At 37.5% G+C, this 27,235-nt stretch overlaps 2 protein-coding genes across 14 annotated transcripts in view; one reads left to right on the top strand and one right to left on the bottom strand.

Moving 5' to 3' along the window:
- The window catches only part of UBE3D (ubiquitin protein ligase E3D), a 201,833-nt gene extending 196,589 nt beyond the window's left edge, over positions 1 to 5,244 (bottom strand). For 2 of the 5 annotated variants that reach the window (XM_064360894.1, XM_064360896.1), the window contains exon 1: positions 5,045 to 5,244. In XM_064360894.1, the coding sequence (XP_064216964.1) occupies positions 5,045 to 5,121 (77 nt within the window). In that variant the 5' untranslated portion in view covers positions 5,122 to 5,244. Of the gene's footprint in view, positions 1 to 1,345; positions 1,408 to 5,044 lie in introns of those variants that run through there. The other 3 variants (XM_012468843.2, XM_064360895.1, XM_012468841.2) reach the window with 3 other exon arrangements.
- Positions 5,245 to 8,152: 2,908 nt separating this feature from the next.
- Positions 8,153 to 27,235, top strand: part of DOP1A (DOP1 leucine zipper like protein A) — a 100,607-nt gene continuing 81,524 nt past the window's right edge. For 4 of the 9 annotated variants that reach the window (XM_064360888.1, XM_064360890.1, XM_064360886.1 and 1 more), the window contains exon 1: positions 8,157 to 9,023. The gene's annotated coding sequence lies outside the window, so the exon portion shown is untranslated. Of the gene's footprint in view, positions 9,024 to 27,235 lie in introns of all 9 variants that reach the window. The other 5 variants (XM_064360885.1, XM_064360884.1, XM_064360892.1 and 2 more) reach the window with 3 other exon arrangements.

Genomic DNA, 27,235 nt, shown 5'->3' with positions numbered 1-27,235 from the left:
AAGGGAGATAACTAGAATGGACCCTATGGTGGTGGGCCAGAATTGGAAATATCTGTGTGAAGTGATGGTTTTCAATATTTATAAATACAGTAATACAGATAGATGTAAATGCATGTATGTACATATGTATGTAGGTACATCCATACATAAACATCATATATAAGTCATACACAGTTCTGGGAGAAGTGACATCCAATAGTAATGAGTATACTTAGCGCCCAGATCTTGGTTTGTAAAGGTCACTTTCCACTTTTAAAAAAACAGAACAAACAAATAAAAACAAAGTTCCTCAGTAAAATGACTACATCCAGGGCTGTAACAGGGAAAGAATGAAATAAACCTGGAATATGTCGCTGAAACATGAAGAAATCAAAGAATGACAGGGACGTATCAAAAAAGACCCAGAAACCATCCAGAAGGGACTTCCTTGGCCACATCTGGTATGTATAATATGAGCAAAAAAGTAGCCCACTGAATAAAACAAAAATTAAAACCCACTGAGTAACCCACAATAAGAATCATTTGTCCTCACTGATATACATAAATGAATAAAATGAAACTCTGGTGAGGAACAGCGTATTTACATAATCTCAGAATACCTCTCCAATTATTGATTACGAAGAGAAAAAGCGTAAATTTAAGGTAGAGAAGCCTGGCAGACATCAACTTTCTTAAGTGCTCAAAGTTAACACAACCAATTTGATGGAACAAAGCAAAATCCTGTGCCACCTGATGGGAAGCGTCACTTCTGTTATATTCTGTTATATTCCTGCCAAAGATGCAAAACCTGAATCTTGTCTTAAAGAAACATAAGACAAATCCAAATGGAAGGATTTTCTACAAAATGATCGTGCTATCATCTTCCAAAGTGCCAGGATCATGAAAGTCAATGGAAAATGAGGAGTTCTTCCAGACTGAAACAAAGAAAGCATGACAGTGAAATGCAATGCATTATTCTGAAATGGATTCTTCTGTTATCAGGGATATTATAACAGACAACTGGCAAAGAATGAATGATGTAAGATGGTAGCAACATATTTCCCAATTCTGAGGGTTGAATGATGGTTATTTAGGAGAGTCCTACTTTGAGACTAAGTTTGATGACAAGGTCCATACACTATTTTTATAGTTGAGGCTTTCTTCACCATTGACTTATATTTTGTCAGGTATCACATCCTGCTTACAACTATCCAATGACTTCATCTCTCACTCTACAAACTAAAGTCCTTTTGATGGTCCACAAGTCACAGTGGTTTAGTAGGCCACTACTATACTCTAGTATGCTATAAGGTTTGGAGAACCTGTTGTTAAAATTCTAGCAGTTCTGCAAAGCAGGTCAACTCACCCAGTTGGTAGGCTGAAGGTCATCCATGGCCAAAGTATTCACACCAAAGAAATCAACAAATGCTGCAAATCAAGACCTTTTGTTTGTCTTTTTGTTTTCATGGAGAGTAGAATATTAAACACGTACCAGCACACTGCCATAAGACGTTTTACTATGTGTTGCCCCACCTCACCCGCATCTCTCTGAATTAGGAACCCTTTCAAACGTACTTTCTCACAAATGGAAATTGTCTCACACAAGTATGTCACTTCTATATCTCACCCTTTTTAGTTTAATACTCAAATGTCTATTTCTCATTTGAAATAAAAGATTGTAACTTTTTCCTCCCCATCCCTTTTGAAATTTTTTCTCTACTTCTATCAAATATATATTTTATTTATTTTGTATACTCTCTGTTGCCTCTTCCGTACTGCCACCATTAGACTGTAAGCTCAACAAAGGCAAGTATTCTTCTTTGCTGTTATTACTGTTCATGGCTGTATCCTCAGCACTTAGAATGTGAATTTTCCGTACTAGAGTAAGAACACAATAAACATCTGTGGATTGAATAAACAAATGGCCAAAGTTTATCCCAAAATGCTAAGATGGTTTAACATAAATAGATCTTTACATCTGTGAATGGAAAATGAGGAAGCCAGACTCTTTTGAACAACCCACTATTGCAGGAATGAATCCATTCCTGAAAGAGAACTCACCTACCCATCTCCCATGGGAGGGTGTTAATCTATTCAAGAAGGATCTGCCCCCAGGAACCAGGCACCTCCCACTAGTCTAGTCCCTATGTCTCAACACTGCCACACTGGGGATCAACATGACAAAACATAGGGACAAAACACATCCAAACCATAGCAACTAGGAATGAGAACACCAGTATTTACATTAACTATAAAATAGACTAAACATTTTCATTAAAACGCACAGATCATCAGAATGGATTTAAAATCACCAAACTATATATTTTTAAAAATAGCATATAGTTTTATGCTATTTTTACAGAAATACAGTATTTTTGCAGTTTTATGCTTTATACTGAAAGACGTAAGACAAGTTAAGAGGGTAGAAAAGACATACTATGCAAACAGTATAGTCAATTGATTTCTCATGAATATACTGAGTTATTTTAATGGGAGAAATTATGGGCTTTTCAACTAATGGTGACAGAATAACTGAATATCCTCATACAAAAAAAAAAAAAAAACTTTGATCCCTACCTCACTGCAAACACAAAAATGAATTCGACATGATCACAGATCAAAATGTAAAAGCTAAAACTATATAACTCCTAGAAAATAAACCTAGCATAAAATCTTCACAACCTTGAGGTAGGCAAAGATTTAAGACACCAAAAAAAAAAAAGCCCTTAAAGAAAAAAAAGCAATAGAATGGACTTTATTAAAATAACAATTTCTGTTCATCAAAGGACACTATTAAGAAAATGAGGCTGGGCATGGTGGCTCACACCTGTAATCCCAGCACTTTGGGAGTCCAAAGCAGGCAGATCGCTTGAGTCCAGGAGCTGGAGACCAGTCTGGGCAATATGGTGAAACCCTATCTCTACAAAAAAACACAAAAATTAGCCAGGTGTGGTGGCATGCACCTGTACCCTAGCTACTCAGGAGGCTGAGGTGGGAAGATTGCTTGAGCCCAGGAGGTTGAGGCTGCAGTGAGCCATGATCACACCACTGCACTGCAGCCTAGGCAGTAGACTGAGACCCTGTCTCAAAAAGAAAAAAAAAAAAGAAAATGAAAAGGTAAGTCACAGATATGAATAGTAATATATTCACAAGGCATTTATATGAAAAAGCTCGTTTTGAGACTGTATAAAGAACTCTCAATTAAACAATAAGACAAATAATCTGATGAACAGCAAAAAATTGGAAGACACTTTTAGAAAGAACATATATGAATTGCAAAAAACAAGTGAAAAGGCACTTAACATTATTAGTCATCAGTGAAGTGAAAATTAAAACTACAAGATACTACTTTACACCCATTAGAATGGTTCAAACTAATAGGACTAACAATACTAAACCCAAGAGAGAATGTAAGCAGTTGAAACTCTCATTTTTTTTCTGGTTGAGTGTGTAAACTGGTATAATCACTTCGGAGAACTGTTTGGTAATTTCTCACAAAGTAACACGCATATCTGTCCTACGACCCAGAAATTTCAGATAAGTACTCTTAGGTACTTACCTAAAAAGAAATGAAAATGTATGTCCAAAAAAAGATTTATACAATAATGTTATGACAGCTGTAGTCATAATAAGCAAACTCTAGAATCAAGAAAAACATCCAGCAATAGGAGAACAGATAAATGAATTGTGGTATATTCACACAATGGAAAACTCAGCAAGAAAAAGGAACGAACTACTGATATATGCAGCCACATAGATGGAGCATGAATCTTTAAAATATTATGGAAGGAATGCAGCCAGACACTATATACATATATATATCTATATATATATAGATATATATATAGATATCTATATATATATATCCATTTATAAGCAGTTCAAGAAATGTCAAAACTAAGTCCAGCAAAGTTAGGTTTCCTAACTTGCTTAAACAAGGGAGAGTAGTCCAAGGGAACTGTGAAAGGACCCTAGATAAGAGGAAGGGAGAGTTTGTTGGTGTGTGTGGTTTGTTTCTTGTTTTGTTTTGTTTTGTTTTGGTAGGGCTTGGGCTCCTAATTACAAAGTGCACCAGAATTGGAGATATTTGTCCAAATTCATGATTTTTGAAAGAGAAAAAGAAATACATTTAGAGTACTAAGTATTATTTCCATTTCAAGATTGAAGTAATTCAGATTAAATTATTCCAACTTTGTGAGGAAGCAAGCATTTGAATTCAGTTCTCAAGCCATATCCCAAACTGCCACACCAGATATCTGGCAGATTGAGAGAAAAGAGGAAAAAACTAAGCATCAATCTACCTGTGACACTGTGTAATAACATTCTCAGGATTTTAACATCTAACTTAATCTCTCTCTGAGACAGCGATCACAAAGGAATAGACAAGGGAACCACAAATCATTAAAACTGCTTTCAAACAAAAAAGAGAAAATTTTCCCTAAAAGTTTCTTGTTTGTGTAGCAAATAACAAGTTCAACGTTCTCATTGGAACTCAGAATATGAATAAAAGAACGAGCTCCAATGAGAAGTCTGCAACCTTTCTTAGTGGTTCACTAAACTCAGGTTTATTGAATGACTGTGTGGTTTCTCTGCAAAGAGCAGTTTGAAGGGAAAAGACCCGAAGTTATTTACAAAACAAGAAGCGCACACAAGAACTGATCCAGTAAGGAGGATCCCGAAGAGAGGTAGACGAGGCATTTTTTGCATTTTGTCGGAAACGCCAAGCACTGCCAACAGTGTTTTACATCACCGTTCCTCAAATCTTAATGTGCATTTGATTCCTGGGAATCTTGTTTAAATAAAAGTTCTGATTCCGTAACTCTGGTGTGGGGCTGAGACCCCGAGTTTCTAAAAAGCACCCCAAAACACCCAGACTGTCAGTAGGGGTGGAGATGGCGGAGGCGAACTACAGGGGAAAGCTTCACTGGTCGAGAGGTTCTACGCAACTGGAAACAAGAAACTCAAAGTCCCTCGTTCCGAGAGAGGCAGAAAGAGACTCACCAGCCCCCAGCCCCCGGGAGCAGAAAAGCGTGCTAGGCAGCGCGCCTAGGATCCCAGTTCTTACCCCAGGATCAGCAGCGCGCTCTGCAGCTGTCTCCGCACCTCCAGAAACACGCGCGTCTCCGCCGCAGTTGTTGCCATGGCGGGCGTCCAATCCCGGACTGGACCAAGCTGGAGGGTCCCAAAGGCCCGGATCAACGTGACCAGGAGCGGTTCCACGTGCGGACCAACCAGCAGCAGCGCCGCTGCGACGCAGGCGCCTGTACCAGTCGCGCGGCTGGCACCGCCTACCAGCTCACAGCGCCGCTTGCCGTCCGGTGAGCGCGCTACAGTGAACGCGCGGGACCCCGGAGGGCGGGGCGGGGCGTGGCGGGGCGGGGCGGGGCGCGCGTTTTCAAAACCAGGCTTTGGCCCAGAGTGCTGAGAAAGGTGGGTGGCGAGAGGCAAACTATCCTCCCACTCTGCTTCTTATGAACGTGACTTGACGCTTTGGCCTCCCAGGAAATGACCATAAAAATCAGACCCAGGGTACACTCCTTTGGCTAGCTCGAAGGGAAGGAGATGATGGAGGCAGGTGTTACAGGTGGGCTTTGTCCCCAGGAGATCCAAGAGCAGAATTCCCCGCCCCAAACCCATTTTATCCTGGTCTCTTTTATGAACAAGGATAGTTTGTTAGCCTCTGTCTAAAGCAACAAAAATTTCAAGAATTGACTTGCCATTGCTTCTCAACTTAGACAGGATAGCTCCAAAACTGAAACAGGTGCAAAAACGTAAAGAAGTTTTTTGTTACCTGATGCAGAAGAGTGTAGCTGAAGTCTATCTTGAATACAGGATTAACCATTTTTTAAGGGGTAAAAAAGGACTATGAGAATGATTACGTACGTACAGCTCCACTATTCACTTTCACAGAAGTAAAAACTAAGAGAAGTCGTCATCCCATTACGACTAGAAGATAGTTTTGAAAAGTTTGGCACTTGATATAATGTAAATACTTATAATGAAGAACCATTAAAATGTAAGACCAGGGTAGAATTTACAATAGGATTTCTTAAAAACAAGAAGCTGCTATTTTTTAAAAACAAAAATAGTGATGGTTTGTATACATAAAACCTTGTTTATTGATGTTCTGTTTCATTATTTCAAAGTAATAATTACTGCACAGCAAACACATTAATTTGAGTATTTCTAAACAAAAAAATTAGACCATAAATATATATATATATATTTTGACACGGAGTTTCACTCGTCACCCAGGTTGGAGTGCAGTGGCGCGATCTCCACTCACTGCAACCTCCGCCTCCGGGGTTCAAGCAGTTCTTCTGCCTCAGCCTCCTGAGTAGCTGGGAGTACAGGCGCGCGCCACCATGCCCAGCTAATTTTTATGTTTTTGGTAGAGACGCGGTTCACCACGTTGGCCAGACTGGTCTAGAACTCTTGACCACAAGTGATCCGCCCACCCTGGCCTCCCAAAGTGCTGGGATTACAGGTGTGAGCCATAGCGCCCTGCCTAGACCATAAATAAATTCTTTTTTATTTTTATTTGTTTATTTTTTTGAGATGGAGTCTCACTCTGTTGCCCAGGCTGGAGTACAGTGGCGCGATCTCAGCTCACTGCAGCCTCCCACTCCTGGGTTCCAGCGATTCTCCTGCCTCAGCCTCCCCGGTAGCAGGGATTACAGGCGCATGCCACACCCAGCTAATTTTTGTATTTTTAGTAGAGACAGGATTTCACCATGTTGGCCAGGCTGGTCTCGAACTCCTGACCTCATGTGATCTGCCCGCCTCGGCCTCCCAAAGTGCTCGGATTACAGGCATGAGCCACCTAGCCCAGACAATAAATTATAAATAAATAAATCCTGTCACATATTTTAAGATAATAGCTTGAAACAATTTTTCTACAATCAGTATTTGGGGTTATTAAAGTTCATCATGTTGATGCACAAATTATTATATCTATCACAATAATTTGAAATCATACATGGAAGCAACAACTCACTTAAAAAAATTAAGTTTACTACTATTTGGTCTCAATTCATCTATTTAAAGGATGATGATTTCAACTATTCATATCCTCCACCTTTAATCCTCGAAGCTATTGAATGTTTAAATATTGACACATTATATTGAAATACACATCTTCCTTAGCACAGCTTACCCTTCATAATTGTTTTGTCAGCTTAAAAGATTGCTATATATTTAATTACGTATTTGTAAAAACTTCAATCATTTTTTTTGACCCTAAAGTGTTGACAAAACGGTGCAATCCACCTGGGAATAACTAGACATGATTGACAGAAAAGAGCTCTAGACTCAAAATAGTTCCGAATCTGATACCAAATATTTGTCTCCTAACTTCACAAGTCTCCTAACCTCTCTGGGCCGCAGGTTACTTACATGAAATATTGAGAAACTATTAAAATAATATTTACATAGTTATTTAAATAATATTTAAAAGCTGTTTCCGGTTCTTATTATCCCTTCAAACTCTCCATCAAGATGAGACTGGCTCTGGCAAGTTGAAAACACCTGCTAAACCCCTTTCTAGCCACTCCTGAAATTGGTAGCCATGGCCGCTTCCCGCGACAGTCCACTTGAGGGCGCTGTGGCAACAGCTAGCGCTGGGAGGCAAGAAGCCGACCGGGGGCGGGGATCGAAGGCCGCAGACGTCGACGCCGGCGTGGGCGCGAGCGCGGTGTACGCTGGGAGCTGTCACTAGGCCCTTCGGCTCCCGGCCTCGGTGTAGCTGCCGCGGTTGCCAGGAGAGCGGTGCCGGCGGGGAGCGGCTGAGCCCGCAGCAGGTAAAAGCGTTCCCGCCCCTAGTGCGGTCGCCAGGCTGGTCGCCGGCTCCGAGCATCATCCTCGGCCAGGCTAGGCTAGGTTCTGAGCCGCCGGGACGCCTCGCGGGTCTGACTGCTGTGGCGTCAGGGGTGTTGCCGCTCCGGCCCCGCCTGGAGCCGCGAAGCTGGTCAGCCGCCTTCTGGTTTCCGGGAAGAGTCGGGAGCTGCGCGGGCACTACAGGGCCAGGGCTGGGGCCGGAACCGGGACCGGGCGGAGGCGCGAGGGCGGCTTCGGGCAAGGGAGGCCGGAGGCGGGGCCGGGCCCGAGGGCAGGTCCCGAGCTTCCCGAGCTGGGGTGGAGCAGTGCGCAAGCTGGGGCAGAGGTCGCACCTGTGAGGTGGAGGCGCGCGGAATACCCTCTTTGTTGGAGGAATCGCGGCATTGTGCATTCTCCTCAGCTGGTGGGTTCTTTCAGCATTGAGGAGACACGAAGGCCCGCGATGGTTCCGGTTCTCCAGGGGGCTTAGAAAGGAGTACCGAAGTTTTATCAAGAGGAAGTCCGAAGCGTCAAACGGCAGTTGTTAACAATTACCACCTTTGATTTCCTAGCCTTTTAAAGTTGCAACATAACAATAGTCACTTGTTCGGCCTCCTCCATTCCAATACCCTGAGCAGGCGGGGAATGCACATAACTATTCTCAAAAGCTAAGTAAGCTGTGTTTTGAACATTTTTTACACTATCTTAGAGTTCTGTGGAGCTTGAAAAATATAAAGATTGGGAAAATTATTTCGACTCCAGCTAAAGCTGTCAAGTTATAATTACCAAAAATGTAGGAAACTCTTTGCCTGACAAATCGGCCCTGAACTGTACAGAGACAAATAACTGTTTTGATGTTGTTGGCTATTGTCTATGCAGACATAAGTTCTTGCATTTTAATTTTGTTTGTAGGTATTAATATGATCTACGGTTAATAACATGTCAGCATTACTGTGTTAAGTAACTCACCACCTGATAGATAACACAGTGATTTAGGTGGGCCGACTGAAGTTATAAGTAAATTAAAACCACTGAGTAGTCTAAATGCTTTATTAGTGATTACTTTCAGCCACAACTGATAACTAAATCATTCTCTATAATTGTTAAGCAGTAGCAAATCTCCACGTGGGCTTCATTATTGGGGAACCTAGTGCTGAAAGAACTAAAAACACCTGAGTTAATACACAAACCAGAAAATGTGACACCATATCCCAAATCTTAAATGTAAGGTAAGTGTTGTCAGTTAAATGTTTGATTGTATACGTTCAAAGAATTCCTATTTTGTAGTTAAAGTAATGGAATGAGCTCTGACCTGGGGATGAAGAGATTAGATTCAAGTTCTTTAATATGCTACTAACCAGGCTTGGTAGCATGATCTCTAGGCTTTAGTTTTGTCATTGTTTAAGGGAATTTGAAAAGACCAAGGTTTTCCAAACTGTGTTTCCCTCAGAACAGTCTTCTAAAGTCATTTGATAGGCTTACTTCCCCCAAAGCAGTGTTCCATGGCAAATAATTTGAGAGCACACTAGGTTAAGCTAGGTTTAACTTTTTTGCCTATAAAGGCAGGACTCTTCAAAACCTTTACTGTTAGTCTTATACATGTAAATCTCCAGGGGAAGGTTATCCTAGCATTCCCTATACTTAACCTAATCTATTTTCTCATGACCAGTTGGTTAACAACTCTCAGAATGTAATTACATGGAATACAAATTTGAAAACTATTGTACTTGAGCTGAGTCCCTTTCAACTATAAAAGTCCATGCATTAGGCTTTTTTTTTTTTTTTTTTTTTTTGGGTTGTCATTCATTTTAAGCTTTTTGGAGCATGAAGATCTAGTGGCAACTCACTTGTATTAAAAAATAAAAAAGAATTATATCTTTCTTAGTAAAACATTAAGGACATACTTAAGTTCCCGTGAATCTTAATGCTTTAGTTATTGGCAGAAGAGTTATCTTATTATTTTTGTTTTTTAAAAAATTTTTTAAAACCATAATTAACATTTTGAATTTGATTTTATGGTGGAGTGGAGTTGATTTTACTCAAAATGGCATTTTAAAGTTCCAAGTGAAGACTTGTTGATAGTGGCATCACTTTTATGATTTCTCCTTAAGTCTTGAATTTCTAAAATGAAATTGTGGTACAAGCCACCCCAAATGTGCTTCCTGTGTAATAACTACATAATTTTAAGAGGTTATATCATGGAAAAGAGCTAAAGGCTAAAACACAAATTCTGAGATGGTTGTTTCTAAATTGCTTTACAAACAGGATGTGTGCTGAACACAATCTTAAATTGTTTTGCTAAATTCTGTTAAGTGTCACTAGCACACAACCAGTGTGGCTATTCTGTCCATTCTTTGTTACTTTCTTAGGGTGAATGGTGTTAATGTACAATTTTGCTTGGGCATAGAGGTGGGAAAAGAACATGAAATTTTAATAGATAAACCTTAATTCAGGTAAATTCTCTCCCTGGAACTATTAAGTAGAAATGTAAAACTAATATTTTTTGTGTAACAGCTAACAATTTTTATTGAGAATATGATCCATTTGTCTTTAATTGGCGGTTTCCCTTTTTCCTTTATTGTATTTACTTCCTCCTCTGTAAGCTGTCCAAGCCTGAAATCTCAATGACCTTTCATTGCATTGGTCAATGATATGGTATCAAATTTATTAAGGAAAAATTTATATACACTGCTGTACATTTATTTAAATGTACATTTCAGCAAGTCTTAGTAGATATATACGCGCCTATGTGACTACCACCACAATCAAGATTTGGAACATGCCGCCACTCAAGCATATATTATACTTTTACTTTCTCAGGATGTTCTCCTGTCTCTAAGTGTCTAAATTATACCTATCTTTCAAGACCTAACTCAAATGCTACCCTGTGAACCTTTTTTTGATTACCTCATTTTGAATTTATTTCCCCCCTTCTGACTTTCCTATTCACATTGTTTTAAACATTATTCTCTGTTCTTTGTGGTGGCTAACCCAATGGCGAACATACAGCAGGCACTTACTTGTTGACCAAATGGATTAGTGTGATATTTTCTAAACTTCAGTCATTGTGGTATCATCTTCAACATTTTGGCCATATATTCCTGTTTGACATTCTGATACTAATATTTCTTTATATCAATGTGTAATGTTTTAAAGGAAACTTGAGATAACTATGAGTAGAAAGCAGGTGGCACTTGGCATAAACAGAAGCTGGACATATACGTAAAAGTAATGAAAACCAAATGTTGTTAATTTCTAGCTAGGAACTACTAAAACTTGCCCTTTATTTAAAAGTAAGATTGGCAAGAATTTCAATGGTGTTAACATCTTGGCACCAAACTGGGACTTTGTTCTTGATGCAGCCAGAGGAACTGAGAGAGAAAGAAGAGGGAATAACTTTTTTTTTTTTTATTTTTTTGAGATGGAGCCTCTCTCTGTTGCTCAGGCTGGTGTGCAGTGACATGATCTTGGCTCACTGCACCCTCCGCCTCCCAGATTTAAGCTATTCTCCTGCCTCAGCTTCCCAATTACCTGCAATTACAGGCGCCTGACATCACACCTGGCTAATTTTTGTATTTTTAGTAGAGACGGGGTTTCACCATGTTAGCCAGGCTGATCTCAGACTCCTGACCTCAGGTGATCTGCCTGCCTCTGCATCCCAAAGGGCTGGAATTACAGGCATGAGCCACCACGCCTGGCCCTTCATTTGATTCATTGTCACTTACCTCTGCCCTCGGATCTGATAAAATAATCTCACATCTGTCCATTTGGTGGCCCAAATTTTTGTAGATACCAAGTTAATCAGTGCTTGAAAATGCCTTAGAATTTTATCTGTGCAATAATTGGAAAATAAAGTCTTAATTAAATTGAGACGTGTACTACATTTACCTTAAAAAATATAGTACAAAAATATAGTTACTTTAGAAAATACAGTACAACAATAATATAATCATTCTTGAATCAGATATATGTCTTTATTTTTTCAAAAATGTTCTGAATGTTACTGATGTTACATCTTATTAGGGTATATTACCCTTAAGATAAACATTTAAATCTAAAATCTAAATCTGAAAACAAGTGGGAACCTGTTAGATGACAAAGTGATGACTGTTGACTCAGGAGTGATGAAATGTTAATATAATTATCTAGGAAAGCTGCTGTATGAGTAGATGAGGTATTAAAGTTCTCTCGTCACTTAAGTTTTATATAGCTATATTTTCATATTTCCATCCTGCTGAAGACATTTCTAGACTTTTTCCTTCTGAGATGACACATTCTACTCTCCCATGGAAGGAGTTTCATATGAACAGACTGGAAAATAAATTCCCTGCTCTTAGTTTGTAACATACATCTTTTTCTGTGTGTGTGTGTGTTTTGTTTGTTTGTTTTTTGAGATGGAGTCTTGCTCTGTCACCAGGCTGGAGTACAGTGGCGCAATCTTGGCTCACTGCAACCTCCGCCTCCTGGGTTCAAGCGATTCTTCCGCCTCAGCCTCCCGAGTAGCTGGGACCACAGGCGCGTGCCACCACACCTGGCTAATTTTTGTATTTTTAATAGAGACCGGGTTTTACTATGTTGGCCAGGATGGTCTAGATCTCTTGACCTCGTGATCCGCCTACCTCGGCCTTCCAAAGTGCTGGGATTACAGGCATGAGCCACCGTTCCTGGCCTTGTAACATACATCTTGTATGTAAAGTTGCTGTAGTTACTTACAGGCATATATCCATATTGTGATCCTAAAGTTTGCTGTTACTTTTTTTCATGAACAAAGAGCTTGGGTAGATAGACCCTTTCATTTGGTATTAACTGTTTTCCAAAAAAAAATTAACCTGGGTAGTGATAAGTTTATCAGTACACACAGTTATTTGCTACTCAACCAGAGGTCAGATTCCTGTTAATCTAAGTTTCTGGGATACAACCTCAAAAATTGGAAGAAAAGAGCCATCTTGGATGCATAGCCTTTATTTTGCAAGCAAGTGGTTTCTTTCCTGCTTCTCTACAGTAAAAAGAGCAGTATAGAAGCAGTACAGCTAAACTGTCATCATTTAGAAGTGACAGCTGACTGTAATCTAAAGCACTGCGGTCTTAGCCCTTTGAATTATACAGGTAAATAGCCCTACGTTTTTCAGTTGCTTTTGATTGTGCTATTATATTATGAAAAGGTACTATAAAGTATCAGCTACCTAAACCCTTAGAATATGTGTTATTTTTGTCAAATGTTCTAGATAGCTAGAATTTTTTATATAGTCCAAATGCCATCGCAGAGCACCGATTATGCTTTTTGCTTCTGTTCAGCATGATGTAGCTGGCACAGTGGCTTTTCCATACATGCTTAACAGTTTAAAAATTTCCTGGAGAGGTTTTTCTCCTGCTGGCCTGTGAAAAAATAGAATATAGTACAGTACTTGCTTTTAGTCTCCGACATTTTGGAAGAAATATGTGTTTGAATGACTTCCATATTGTATACAGCATTACCACCAATTAGCAGTTCATTTTTTTTTGCAGGGGATGGGGGGGTTGGGTATTGAGTCTCGCTCTGTGGCCTAGGCTGGAGTGCAGTGGCGTGATCTCGGTGCTTACTACAACTTCCGCCTCCTGGGTTCAAGTGATTCTCCTGCCTCAGTCTCCCATGTAGTTGGGACTACAGATGCACACCACCACACCTGGCTAGTTATTTTTGTATTTTTTAAAATAGAGATGGGGTTTTGCCATGTTGGCCAGGCTGGTCTCAAACTCCTGACCTTAAGATCTGCCTACCTTGGCCTTCCGAAGTCCTGGGATTACAGATGTGAATCACGGCACCCGATCAGCAGTTCACATTTGAGCCTGAATGAAGGGTTCCAGAAATATTATATGGCCTCTGACATTTTATTGGAAGGCTGTTCTCAAAGCACTGTTTTCCCAAAACTACCTGATTCCATAACTTCAGGCGGCCAATTAGTTTTGTGTAATCTGGTAACTTTTATTATGTCTTAATATATAGAGGTTGTGGTTGAAAAAAGGAAAATATTATTTGAGAATAAACTGTTTTTACAGTATCTCCCACAAATGTTGTCAGAGGGGATAGGGAAGTTGTTTGGGTTGAGTTCTGGCTTGAGTTTCTTTTGAGGTTGCAGTCTGATGTTGGCGTCAGCTGCAGGCAGTCTGATTGCAGTTGGAGAACCCACTTCCAAAGCGGTTCACTCATGACTGGCAAGGCAAGTTGTTTCTGGCTTTTAGAGTAGAGACTCAGTTACTCCCACGTGGACCTCTTCACAGGGCTACTTGAGTGTCCTTATGACATAGAGGCCAACTTGCGCCAGAATAAGAGATTCTGGAGACATTAAGGTGGGAATTGCACTGTCTATTATGGCCTTTTACTTCTGCAGTATTCTACTGATTATTCACAGAGGCCAGCAATATTCCGTGTGGTAAGGAATTGCACAAGAGCATGAATATCAGGAAGTGAGTATCTTTGAAAGCCATCTTGGAAGCCAGTATGTGAATATGTGTCTAAATTGTAAGCAATACCTATTTACTCCGTATGTGGTATATACACACCTCATTATGATTTTGGAAAGAATATTCGAAGATTAACTTAAAATGCCACTTGAAAATTAATGTGCCATACAAATCAAGCACTTTGACAAAATTCTTAGTCTCCATGGTCTTTTGGGAGGGGGTTATGATTTTGAGTTGAGATGTGGCACTTAAGATACAGATTTTATTTTTATTTTCTTTTTGTTATATATTAGATGAAAGGAAACACCACATTTTACAGAGTTGCTATTTCATGTTCTTTAGAGACATTATTCATTATTTCACCCTTTATTACCATAGAGTAATATGATTTTAAAAGTGTAAGAAAGTATACAGACAGTCCCCAAAACATGGTAGTTTTTTCTTTACACTGATGCAAAAATGATACACATGCAGTAAAAACTGGACTTGTAGTACCCATACCATTTTGATTTCTCCTTCCAGTATAGTATTTAATAAATTACATGAGCTATTCAACAGTTTATTATAAAATATGCTTTATATTGGGTGATTTTGCCCAACAATAGGCTAATGTAAGTGTTCTGAGCACATTTAAGGTAGGCTAGGCTAAACAATAATGTAAATAATAGTGAATCAATGTGATGTACTTAACACTACTGAACTGTACACTCAGTGATTAAGATAATAAATTTTGCCCAGGCTCAGTGGCTCATTCCTGTAATCTCAACACTTTGGAAGGCCAAAGCCGGAGGATTGCTTGAGCCTAGCAATTTTAGATGAAATGTTAAAATACATTTTAACTTAGGATTTTTCAACTTAGGATGAGTTTGTGTGAATATAATCCGTAAGTCAAAGAACATCTGTACAATGAAAAGACTCCCTCTCCGGGACCCTCATCCACCCTGTTACCACCTGTCTCCTAGGAAGTAATGTTTTGTTTTCTTGCGTGCTCTTTGAGATATGTATTGTACCTATGCAAATTAATACATATTTTTCCTCTTAATGTAAATGTAGCATATTATAAACACTATTCTGTACTTTGCTTCTTCTAGTTAATGTATCTTAGCACTTTAAAAATCAATGTACAGACTTAATTCATTATTTTTACCAGCTGAAAATATTCTGTTGTCATTCAATTTTTATAATGTTTATTGACTATTTACTGTGGATCAGGCACTTTACTAGGAGCTGGGGGTTTGAGAGCTAAAATGACAGATGAGGTCTCTCTGTTATAGGGATTACCACCCCTGGAGTTACAGTTCAATTACAATAAAGCAAGGTAAGTTCTATGATAGAGGAAGTTTACTGTGTAGTAGGAATTGACAAGAAGGAGGTGTGTATGTGAGTGTTGGAGAAATGGTGAAATGGTCACAGAAGACTTCCCAAAGGGGATAAAATCTCAGACCTAAATTAAACACTAGTTTGTATGGTCTAACGCTGTTTGACAGGGGTGCCAGGATGACTGAATGAGGAAGGTGTTGGGTAAACTGGTTAGATAGTAGATAGATAGTGTTGGCTAAACTGATACCCCATGTGAAAAAATGAAGTTGTATGTCTTATACCATATACAAAGATTAACACAAAATGGATTAAAGACCTAAAGATAAGACCTAAAACTATAAAACTCCTAGAAGAAAACATAGGAGAAAAGCTTTATGACATTGGGTTTGGCAGTTTCTTGGATAGGACAGCAAAAGCACAGACAATAAAAGCAAAAATAAAAAAAGGGATTATGTTAATCTTAAAACTTTCTGTGCATCAGAGATCATAAAGTGAAAAAGCAAACTATGGAAAGGGAGAAAATATTCATAAATTGTATGTTTTGTTAAGAGGCTAATACCCAGAATACATAAAGAGCTCATCCAGTTCAATGATAATAGCAAAATAACCAAATTTTAAAATGGGCCAAGGAATTAAATAGACATTTTTCCAAAGATGATATATAAATGGCTTACAAACATATGAAAAGATGTTGAGGCCGGGTGCGGTGGCTCACACCTGTAATCCTGGCACTTTGCAAGGCCAAGGCAGGTGGATCACGAGGTCAGGAGATTGAGACCATCCTGGCCAGCATGGTGAAACTCGGTCTCTGCTAAATACAAAAAATTAGCCAGGCGTGGTGACGCACACCTGTAGTCCCGGCTACTCAGGAGGCTGAGGCAGGGGAATCGCTTGAACCCAGGAGGCGGAGGTTGCAGTGAGCTGAGATTGCGCCACTGCACTCCATCTTGGCAACAGAGTGAGATTACGTCTCAAAAAAGAAAAAACAATGTTGAAGATCACTAATCATTAGAGAAATTCAAATCAAAACCACAAGGAGATACCTAACCTTACACCCATTAGGATGGCTACTATTAAAAAAAAAAAGTATTGGGAAAGATATAGGGAAATTTAAAACTTGTTGGCCACTGTTGGTAGGAATGTAAAATGGCTCAGCCGCTGTGGAACACAGTATGTCTATTCCTCAAAAAAAGTTTAAAAAATTACTCTCTAAATTCAGCAATCCCACTTTTGGATGTATCCAAAAGGATCAAAAAGCAGGATCTGGAAGAGGAATTTGCACACCCATGCTGATAGCACTATTCATGATAATCAAGAGGTAGAAGCAACTAAATGTGCATCCGTGGATTAATGGATAAGCAAAATATAGTGTCTACATACAATGAGATATTAGCCTTAAGGAAATTCTGACACATACTACAACATAGATGAATCTTAACGTCATTATGCTAAGTAAAATAAGCCAGTCATAATAAAAGGACACATACTGTATAGTTCCCCTTAAATGAAGTATCTAAAGTAGTCTAATTCATAAAAACAGAAAGTAGAATTGTTGTTTAATGAGTTAGAGTTACAGTTTGCAAGATGAAAAGTTCTGGAGGTTGATTGCACAACAACGTGAATGTACTTAACCACTCAGTGGTTAAGATGGTAAACCAGGCTCAGTGGCTCCTTCCTGTAATCCCAACACTTGGAGAGGCCAAGGCCAGAGGATTGCTTGAGCACAGAAGTTCAAAACCAGCCTGGGAAACATAGGAAGACCCCTTAAAAAAAAAAAAAAGATAGTAAATGTTGTATGCTTAAAAAAAAATTTTTTTAAAGGACTATAGGTTGAGCACAGTGACTCATGCTTGTAATCCCACCACTTTGGGAAGCAAGGGCAGGAGGATCGTTTGAGGCTGGGAGTTCAAGACCAACCTGGACAAGAAAGCAAGACCCTGTCTACAAAAAAAAAAAAAAATTTTTTTATTAGCCATGGTGGCACCCACCTGTAATCCTGGCTACTCAGGAGGCTAAGGCAAAAGGATTGCTTCAGCCCAGCAGTTAAGAGACTTCAGTGAGCCATGATTGTGCCACTGCATTCCAGACTAGGTGATAGAATGAGACCTTGTCTCAAAAAAATAAAAAGGGCTTTAAACTTTTAAAACATGAAGCATATGTACATTTTTTACATTTTATACTGTCATGTAAGCCATGTTTCTAAATCAAGAGTGTCCAAACTTTCAGCTTCCCTAGGCCACATTGGAAGAATCATCTTGGACCACACATAAAATACAACTGATGAACTAAAAAGGTCCATATATAAATCTCATAATGTTTTAAGAAAGTTTACAAATTTCTTGGGCCATATTCAGAACTGTTTTGGGTTGTGGGTTGGACAGGCTTGTTCTGAATATTGAAAAAGATACTGATTTAAACATAGCCAAGTCAAAGGGGTTGAGTCACAAGGTATCATGCAGAGGCATAGCATTTTGAGTTTAGTATGATTTAATAGAAAATTAAATTCTGTCCGTAAAATTAATAGCATAAAGGCACTGAGATGGGAGGGAGCAAGTCTTTAACAGTGGACAATCGCCTAGGTTTTGCTTAGCCAGGACAGAGCTGTGAATGATAAGAGTGAAGGAATAGGTCTACTTTATGAAGACCTTAGTTATATGGCTAACGGCTTGAATTTCATGTCTCAGGAAATGAATGTCACAATTATAGCAGTAATAAGAGCACTTCCTGTGTGCTCAGTTAACACCGAGCTAAAGTGCTTTCCAGGGATTATCAAATGTACTTTTTTGAGCTTTTAGCAGGGAACATGCTCCACCTGCTCTTTCCTGGGTAAAATTAATTGGCTCTTGGAGAAGGTGAAGGTAATGAAAATAGGCTGTTGTCATAGTTTAGGTATAAAATAGGATACATGAATAGAAGACTATTGTGAAAAATGTGCATTTGTAGACTTTATTAAAACCGCTTCAAAACGAAATTGTCCAAGTACAAACTTGTTCAATTAGGAAGATGATGGTGCAGTTGACAGTAATGAAGGAAAAAGGGAAATTCTGAAAACAGTAGCAGTGCTTGACAGATTTTACAGCATTTCTTGTATTGAAGTGATATTCTGACAACAGGTAGTATGAAATGGAAAGTAAGGAGAGGTCTAATAACAGGTTATGGTTCATCAGTATTTTTGAGGGTGCCTATATTTTGTAGAGATTCTGAATAAAGGTTTTACAATAAGCAATACCTTATTTTGATTCTCATTCTGTTAGGTGCTTCAGAATCTACAAAAATATCTAGAGTTAATTCTCTCTTACAGAGTTAACACCTCAGCAAAGTTATTTTGTTCTTTCATAATGAATGTTATTAATGCTGTTGTTTTGTTTTCATCTTAACCTTACAACATGAGAGGGGATGAACACTGAAGGGTTGTAGGAGCTGGGGGAAGATCTGCTGTAGGCTGGACCCCATTTTTCTCAGTAAAGTATCTTGATATCCTCAAAATTCATTCTAGATTGCTGTCCTTTGCCCATCAATGGAGTTAACCCTTGTGCAAGACTGCTTTCTGTCACCATTCTTTCATAGCTTTTTGTAAACTAATGTGCACAAATACATGCATGGTCTGCGTACAATGTGAATCTTTATTTTTTAAAAGCCTTTAAATTACTCAGCCTGTTGGTGACTTCCTGTGTAATATTTTCATCTTATCCTTTAGATACATAGGCATGATTGAATTTGCATCTCAGTGAATTTTTTGCATGTGTATTTTCTCTTATGATTTTACTTTTGGAACAGTCTTAATGTGCAAAAGAAAAAATCTTTTAAAAAATTGCATGGGTTTTTTTTAATGGGAAAAATTTTTTTCTACTGGTTGTGATTAAAATTTGTTTACAGATATTCAGCTAAATTGGAACACACTAGGAAGTATAGAAAAATGTTTGGTTAGCATGTATAGTACAGTGCTTTTATGTTAAATTATGTAAAAACCAGTCTTTATTTTAAAATCCAACACTGTAATAAGTTAATAGCATACTATTTATTTTTAAATGTTGAAAACATTGTTAAATTACTAATTTTTAAATATATTGGTTAAATGCTATTTTGCAAATAATGATTTGATTAACATATGGGTTTAATTATGCTGTAAAAATTATTTTTGCTTATTTTACTATATTTCTAGTAGTATGTTTTAGAATATTTAAAAGTTTAAGCAAAATTGTTGTCATTAAATGAAGAGCTATAGCTACAAATAAAGATACTAATTTTGAGAAAGGTACTTTCTGAGAAAAGTGACGTTTCAAATAAGCTGGAAAAAAAAACATGGTGGGATAGTTAAAAGTTATTCCTCATCTTGTATTTCACTTCTCTATTTCTAATCATTTTGAATAGCCATGCATTCATTTTTATCATTATTCTTAATGTCTTGCTTTCTGCTATATATAAAAAAATAATCAATGTCTTCTTGCTTCTTCCAAACTATTAATGAAAGCAAAACAGAATATGGTCAATCTAGATAATTTAAATGTTCTTTAAGTGTATCATTCTGATTTTACTCTTAGACTGACTTTTTTCCCTTGCCATCTAAAATGTTTGTTTCATTTTCCCCTGCCCAATCAGTGTATACACAGGGAAATCATACATTTTAATGTTAGGAAAAACAAAACATTAGAAAGATATGTTTGAGAAAAGCAGATACATCCTAAAAGCAAAACTTAGTTGTTTGGGATTCTGTTTTAGATTATCCACACAACTACTTCTTTCTATAGATACGGTTAATACAATGATATATGACTAAACCAGAATATGTAATTGAACTATCAGTGCTGTTCACAGGTTTCATCAAAATTTAGGAAACTTCCTTGATATATTTGTTTTCTGAACTATTGTTTTGTCCCTAATAACTAATAACCCTCAGGAATTATGTCTCCTTTTGCCAAGAGAAAAAACTTGTCTTTAGTAGGTCCTATAAGGCATCACTTAGATGCTTAATAATAGAATTTGTACACTAAAGCATACTCCTAGTCGATCAGGAATCCTGTTATCAGCCCTAGACATCCTAAATTTGGGGACAGCCAGATCTGTGATTCTGTTTTTGGATGTGCAACCCTACATGCAGTACTTCTCTAAAATAGTATTTCATCCCATTTCAGAGCATATTTTTACCTCTTAGGAATTATTTTCTTGGGAGGAGTAGATTGTCGTCTTCTATGTTCTGTATGTAGTTCACTTTGTATATAGTTCCACTATGGCCATTTATTGAATTAGAATCCCTGTTTTATAATGTCTGTCACCCAAAACAATCTACACATTCAATACACATTGGTATTCTTATTAAAATACTGATGACATTCTTCACAGAAATAGAAAATCCCAAAATTCATGTGGAACCATGAAAGACCCCAAATAAGCAAAGCCATCTTGAGCAAAAAGAACAAAGCTGGAGATATTTTGCTACCTGACTTCATAATATACTACAAAGCTATCGTAACCGAAACAGCATGGAACTGGCATAAAAACAGACACATGGACTAATGGAACAGAATAGAGAGCCCAGAAATAATTCCACACTTTTACAACCGTTTGTTTGTTTTTTTGAGACAGAGTCTTGCTCTGTTGCCCAGGCTGTGATGCAAGTGGCATGGTCTCAGCTCACTGTGGCCTCCACTTCCAGGTTCTAGCGATCCTCCTGAGTAGCTGGGATTACTGGGATGCACTACCATGCCCGGCTAATTTTTATTAGAGATGAGGTTTTGCCATGTTGGCCAGGCTGGTCTCAAACTCCTGGCCTCAATTAATCCACCTGCCTCAGCCTCCCAAAGTGCTAGGATTACAGATGTGAGCCACCATGCCCAGCCTTACAACAAACTGGCTTTTGACAAAGGAGACAGTAGTTCACAATGGTTTTCTTCAAAGCTTGTCCTGTCACCTTCTAGTCTTAATTATTCTGAGGATAAGACCTCTTCTGATGCAGCAGAAACAGCAGCATCTTAGCTAACCCTACAGTGTACTTACACCCTAAAAACAAATATTCCAATACAAAGCTTAAAATAACATCCAAACTCAAATAGACCAAAATTTTTTTCATTGCAGGCAGTTTGTTCTTGCTATTCTTAAAATCTCTTAGGTCAACTCTGTGTGACAAATTTCTTTCCATCCTTCAGTAATATCAAACCCTAACAAAACCCTTTCTGATCAGTGTAAGTACCCTGCCTGGGGCCCAAACTCTTACCATCTTCCCCATAACATCACATTATTTCCTTGCTAGCATTTGTTAATGTTTGAAATTTTCATATTTATTTGCTTGTTTCCTATCATCTCTCAATGGAATGTAAATACTATGACGTCAATAACCTTATCTTACTTGTTCATATCTGCATCAACAATCCCATAATAGTGATTGATAATAGGCCCTCAAATATGATCTAAATAAATGAATTAATCTATCAATGACAATGTAGTTAACCATTTTGTTTTGTTTTTTTTTTTCTGAGAAAAGCTTTGTAGAAAAAAATAAAAGCGGAACTACAGTATATTTCTTAACTGGTATAGTCACACTTGACTTTACTCTCCTCAAATATAGAATATATTCACATGGCTATTAAGTGCTTAAAAAAACAAAGATTGCCTAAGAACATCTATAAAAAATGTACTATATCCAGTTACTCTTTTTAAAAAATCTTGTTCAGTTTAATCTGTATTAAACATAACTGTAAATGTGAAGGATGTCATTCCAGCCCTTGTGAAAGGAGATTTTAAAAATCCTATTTAGGCTGGATGTGGTAATTCCACTATTTTGGGAGGCCAAGGGAGGCGAATGACTTGAGGCCAGGAGTTCGAGACCAGCCTGGCCAACATGTGAAACCATCTCTACTAAAAAAAAAAGACAAAAATTAACCAGGTGTGGTAGTACATGCCTGTAATCCCAGTCTCTCAGGTGGCTGAGGCACAAGAATAGCTTGAACCCGGGAGGCAGAGGTTGCAGTGAGCCAAGATGGCACCACTACACTGCAGCCTGGGCTACAAAGTGAGACTCTGTCTCAAAAAAAAAAAAAAAAACTACTTAAGTATGATACTCCCAGAAGTCAAGTCAAATCTTTTCAAATTAATTAGATGGTAATCTCTAGTTGCAGAAAATTTTGGAAAAAGTTTTATTATACTTATGTAGTTATTACAGTAATGCATTGCTTGATGGGAATATATTCAGCTGCATAAACATTAGAGCTAGGATTTGAATTTAGGCCATCTTGAGTTTAACCCCTGTTCTTGGAAGCCCTACCCTCTACTGCCTGTCTTTTCATTGCCTGGGGTTTCTGTGAAACAGTTTTGTTATTGAATATGTGTATTTATTCTGGAGAAGAGGCATGATACAAAGTTTGATACAGTATGGGGATATGTTATATTTACATTTTGATCTAAGCCAGTGGTGTTTAAAGTGTGACTTTCACAAACTTTGTTAACAGACATGATGAAATAAGCACAGAGATAAAAGTAAACGTTTAAAAACTTCTATAGCAATTTAATGTTACTGCAACAACTAAAGTACATGATTTTATGTTTTAGAAAAGTATTGGTCAGTGTCAGTGATGGGTTGGGTGGAAATAATGAACTTTCACTACAGATAGTTTGAGAAGTATTGACCTAAGCCATTATAAAATAAAATATGGGGAAAAATACCTGAGAACTGCAATTTGTACTTATATATTGGATGAAAAGCTTAAAAGTCCTGTATCTTTACACTTCTCTTCTGATATATAATGAGTAATTTTATTTGTATTAAAGTTATGAGGAATTATAACTAAATTTTTATTCCCAGGATTTGACCACTGTATTAGTTTTCACGTTGCTGATAAAAAACATACCTAAGACTGGGCAGTTTACAAAGGAAGAGGTTTAATTGGACTTAGAGTTCCAAGTGGCTGGGGAAACCTCACAATCATGGTAGAAGGCAAGGAGGAGCAGGTCATGTCTTACATGGATGGCAGCAGGAAAAAAAAAAAAAAGGTTATGCAGGGAATCTCCCCCTTGGAATACCATCAGATGTCATGAGCCCCACCCACCACTATGAGAATATCATGGGAAAGACCTGCCCCCATGATTTGTTTACCTCTCACCAGGTCCCTCCCACAACATGTGGGCATTCAAGATGAAATTTGGGCAAGGACATGGCCGAACATACCAACCATCTTTTCATATGAAAAATAATACTGCAGCTCTGCTGATGAAACTTCTACAGAATGTCCCCTCTCATTTTTCAGCAATTTTCATAAGATTTTACTTTTAATATTCTGTGTTTTATGTGTGTTTTAAGCTATATGAACGCTTTTAAATCATATTTAAATATTTAGGAATTTTTTGGCTAAAAAATAAGAAAGTTCAAATTAATTTCCTGACCAAACATTTTAGCTGTAGAAACATGCAAGAGTTAAAAACCTTAGTTGGTCATTATTCATTGTTTTTTTTTTTTTAATAGCAAATAAGAAAAGATTATCTGAAGGATGTGTATGTTGAGATAATATTGCTTAAAAATTGTTAGGCTGATAAATGCCCCCTATTTTCATTAATAGAAAGTACTACTAAATTGCTTTGCAGGTTAATCTTCCTCATGCACTGAATATTATATATCTTCAAAATGAATGCTGTTTTATATCTTATTCTGGAAATCTTGCTAAGGAAAGAAAATTGTTGATAAAATTTCAACTGCTGATAAAATTTATCAGCACAACAAGTACATTCTTAGGTTCATTGACTAAAATGTAGTTATTTTATACTAATTTTATATGCTTTCAGAAAATCCAGTCCAATTGATACTTTTCCTGAGTTTAATTTGGTTTTGCTGTCCTTCTGACTCTGAGAAACAGAATTAGAAATGTTTTAGATTGTGTTCACTCTACCGTTCGTTCTGTATATGTCACTATTAGTATTAACTGTTTTATTAGCTATAAAAGTTTATGGCTTTGCATGTTTTAGTATGCTAGTCTTTTGTATCTGACATGCATACAGATATTGCTTTGTATGTATGCTGTGTGTGTGTTTATGGTTAAATCTTGTATTTAAAAGTTGATAATTAAGTAGCTTGTATCATTTTTAATTTATTACCAGTCTTTAACTATTATGTTTAAACACTTTAATCATGAGTCCAACTTGAGCCTCACTATTGTAAGTTACATGTTTTCCAGCATATGGACATGTATAAAACATAGTTCCTACCCTTAAAGAACTTCCCTGGTAGGAAAATTGCATAGTGATTTCTTACGTAAAACAAAATTAATTCGATGTGCAAGGTTAATACTATTTTAATTCATGTATTTAAGTTCATGTTTATTGTGAATTCCTCAGAGTACTTCAAAATACTGTTTTATGTTCAATTTGCTGCTGAGTCCAAAGCTTGAAGGGACAGTAGTGTCCCTCCCACCCTCCCATATTTGCCGGGGCTATGTTCTAAGACCCCCAGTGGATTCCTGAAACTGCAGATACCAAACTCTGTAAATAATGTTTTTTTTCTATACATATATACCAATGATAAAGTTTAATTTGCAAATTAGGCATAGTACTGCTGCACTTTACAGCTATTATTAAATAAAATAAGGGCACAAGCACTGTGATACTGTAACAGTCAATCTGATAACCCACACAGCTACTAAGTGATTAATGGACAGTTAGCATCAATAGCATGAATACACTGGACAGAGGGAGGATTCACTTTGTTATGTGAGAGATTTCATCATGCTACTCAAAATGCTATGTAATTTAAAACTTACGAATTGTTTATTTCTGGAATTTTTCATGTAATATTTCCAGACTGTGGTTGACTGAAGTTAACTGAAACCCCACAGACAACGAAAATGTGGACAAGGGTGAGAGAGAACTACTGTATAACTGTGTTTTTCCCCCCACATAAACTTTTTATTATGTCCCCTAGCATCAAATACTCAGTTTTAAAGAGAAAAATAGATTGACTATATTATTTTGTTCTCTACTCTTACCCGTCCCAATTGGGAATGAAAGTATCATGAGGTCAGGGATGTTCTCTCTAGTCAGCACACTTGGCACATGGTATAGTGAAGCAAAATAATTTCATGTGAAGTGAAATCACATTTACAGTGATTACTCTCTTCAAAGATAGGATTTGGGGCTTGTTTTCATTTTTGTGGATAAAAGAAGTGAAGTAGAGAATTGGGAAGCTTGTCTTACCTCTCTTTGACACAGCCTTAACCAAGGAAATTTTGATTTTATAAGTCAACAGATTTGTAGTTTTTTTTTTTTTTTTTTTTTTTAAACACAAACAAGTTCTTCTCATTAGCAATATTCTCTAGTGGCTCTGAACCTTTGTTAAAAAACTATTGTTTGAGAATATTATAAAAGAAGTAGACTCTCCAATAAAATGTAAGATGTGTAAATTTTGCACGTAATTTAAGGCAATTCATAGATCCCTGCAATTCACCTATTTAAAGTATATAATATGAGTTGGATGCAGTGGCTCCCATCTGTAATCCTACCACTTTGGGAGGCCAAAGTTGGTAGATCACGAAGTCAACATTTTGAGTCCAGCATGGTGAAACCCTGTCTTTACTAAAACTACAAAAAGTAGCCGGGCGTGGTGGCAGGTGCCTGTAATCTCAGCTACTCAGGAGACTGAGGCAGGAGAAGCGCTTGACCCCTGGAGGTGGAGGTTGCAGTGAGCCGAGATTGCACCACTGCACTCCAGCCTGGGTGACAGAGCAAGACTCTGTCTCAGGGGAAAAAAAAAAAAAATATATATATATATATATATATATATATGTGTGTGTGTGTGTGTGTGTGTGTGTGTGTGTGTGTGTATATATGTGTATGTGTGTATAATATGGTATTCAATATATTCAAAGTTGTAAAATCATCGCTATAATCAATTTTAAAACATTTTTGTCATCCCCAAAAGAAACCCTATATTTATTTTGAGTTCATTCTCCATTTTCCACCAAATCCTCTTCTTCCCCAACTCTCATCAACCACTAATTTACTTTGTCTCTATAGATTTTTCTATTCTTGACATATCTTACAAACGGAATCATATGGTCTTATATCAGTGGCTTCTTTCACTTAGCATGTTTTCAAGGTTCGTGCATGTTATAGTTTATATCACTACTTCATTCATTGTTGTGACCAAATAGTATTCCACTGTATTTTAGTTATCTGTGTGTTAGTTGATGAATATTTGGGTTATTTCTTATTTTTGGCTATTATGAATAATGCTTCTATGAGCATTCACATACGTTTTGAGTGGACATATATTTTCATTTCTCTTGGGTCTACACTACACCTAGGAGTGGAATTTCTGGCTTATAGTAATTCTGTGTTGAACCTTGAAGAACTACTACCAGACTGTTTTCCCAAAGAGCTATACCAGTTTATGTTCCTCCAGCTGTGTATGAGAGTTCCAATTTCCACATATCTTTACCCACACTTACTATCGTCTGTCTTTTTTATTATAACCATCCTACTAGGCATGAAATATTTTTGTGGTTTGGTTTTGTTTTCCTGATGATTAATTATGTGGAGTGTCATTTTATGTACTTATCATTTGTAAATTTTCCTTTTAGAAATGTCCATTCACATCTGTTGCCCATTTTTGAATTATTTGTCCTTTTATTATTGGCTTAGAAGAGTTATTTATGTGGAGTGTCATTTTATGTACTTATCATTTGTAAATTTTCCTTTTAGA

Source organism: Aotus nancymaae, unplaced genomic scaffold (assembly GCF_030222135.1).
Source record: "Aotus nancymaae isolate 86718 unplaced genomic scaffold, 86718_ANA_hifiasm-v0.15.2.pri h1tg000040l, whole genome shotgun sequence".
NCBI lineage: Eukaryota > Metazoa > Chordata > Mammalia > Primates > Aotidae > Aotus > Aotus nancymaae.
Note: the sequence above shows the minus strand (reverse complement) of the source record. Positions and strands in the feature narration are given on the sequence as shown.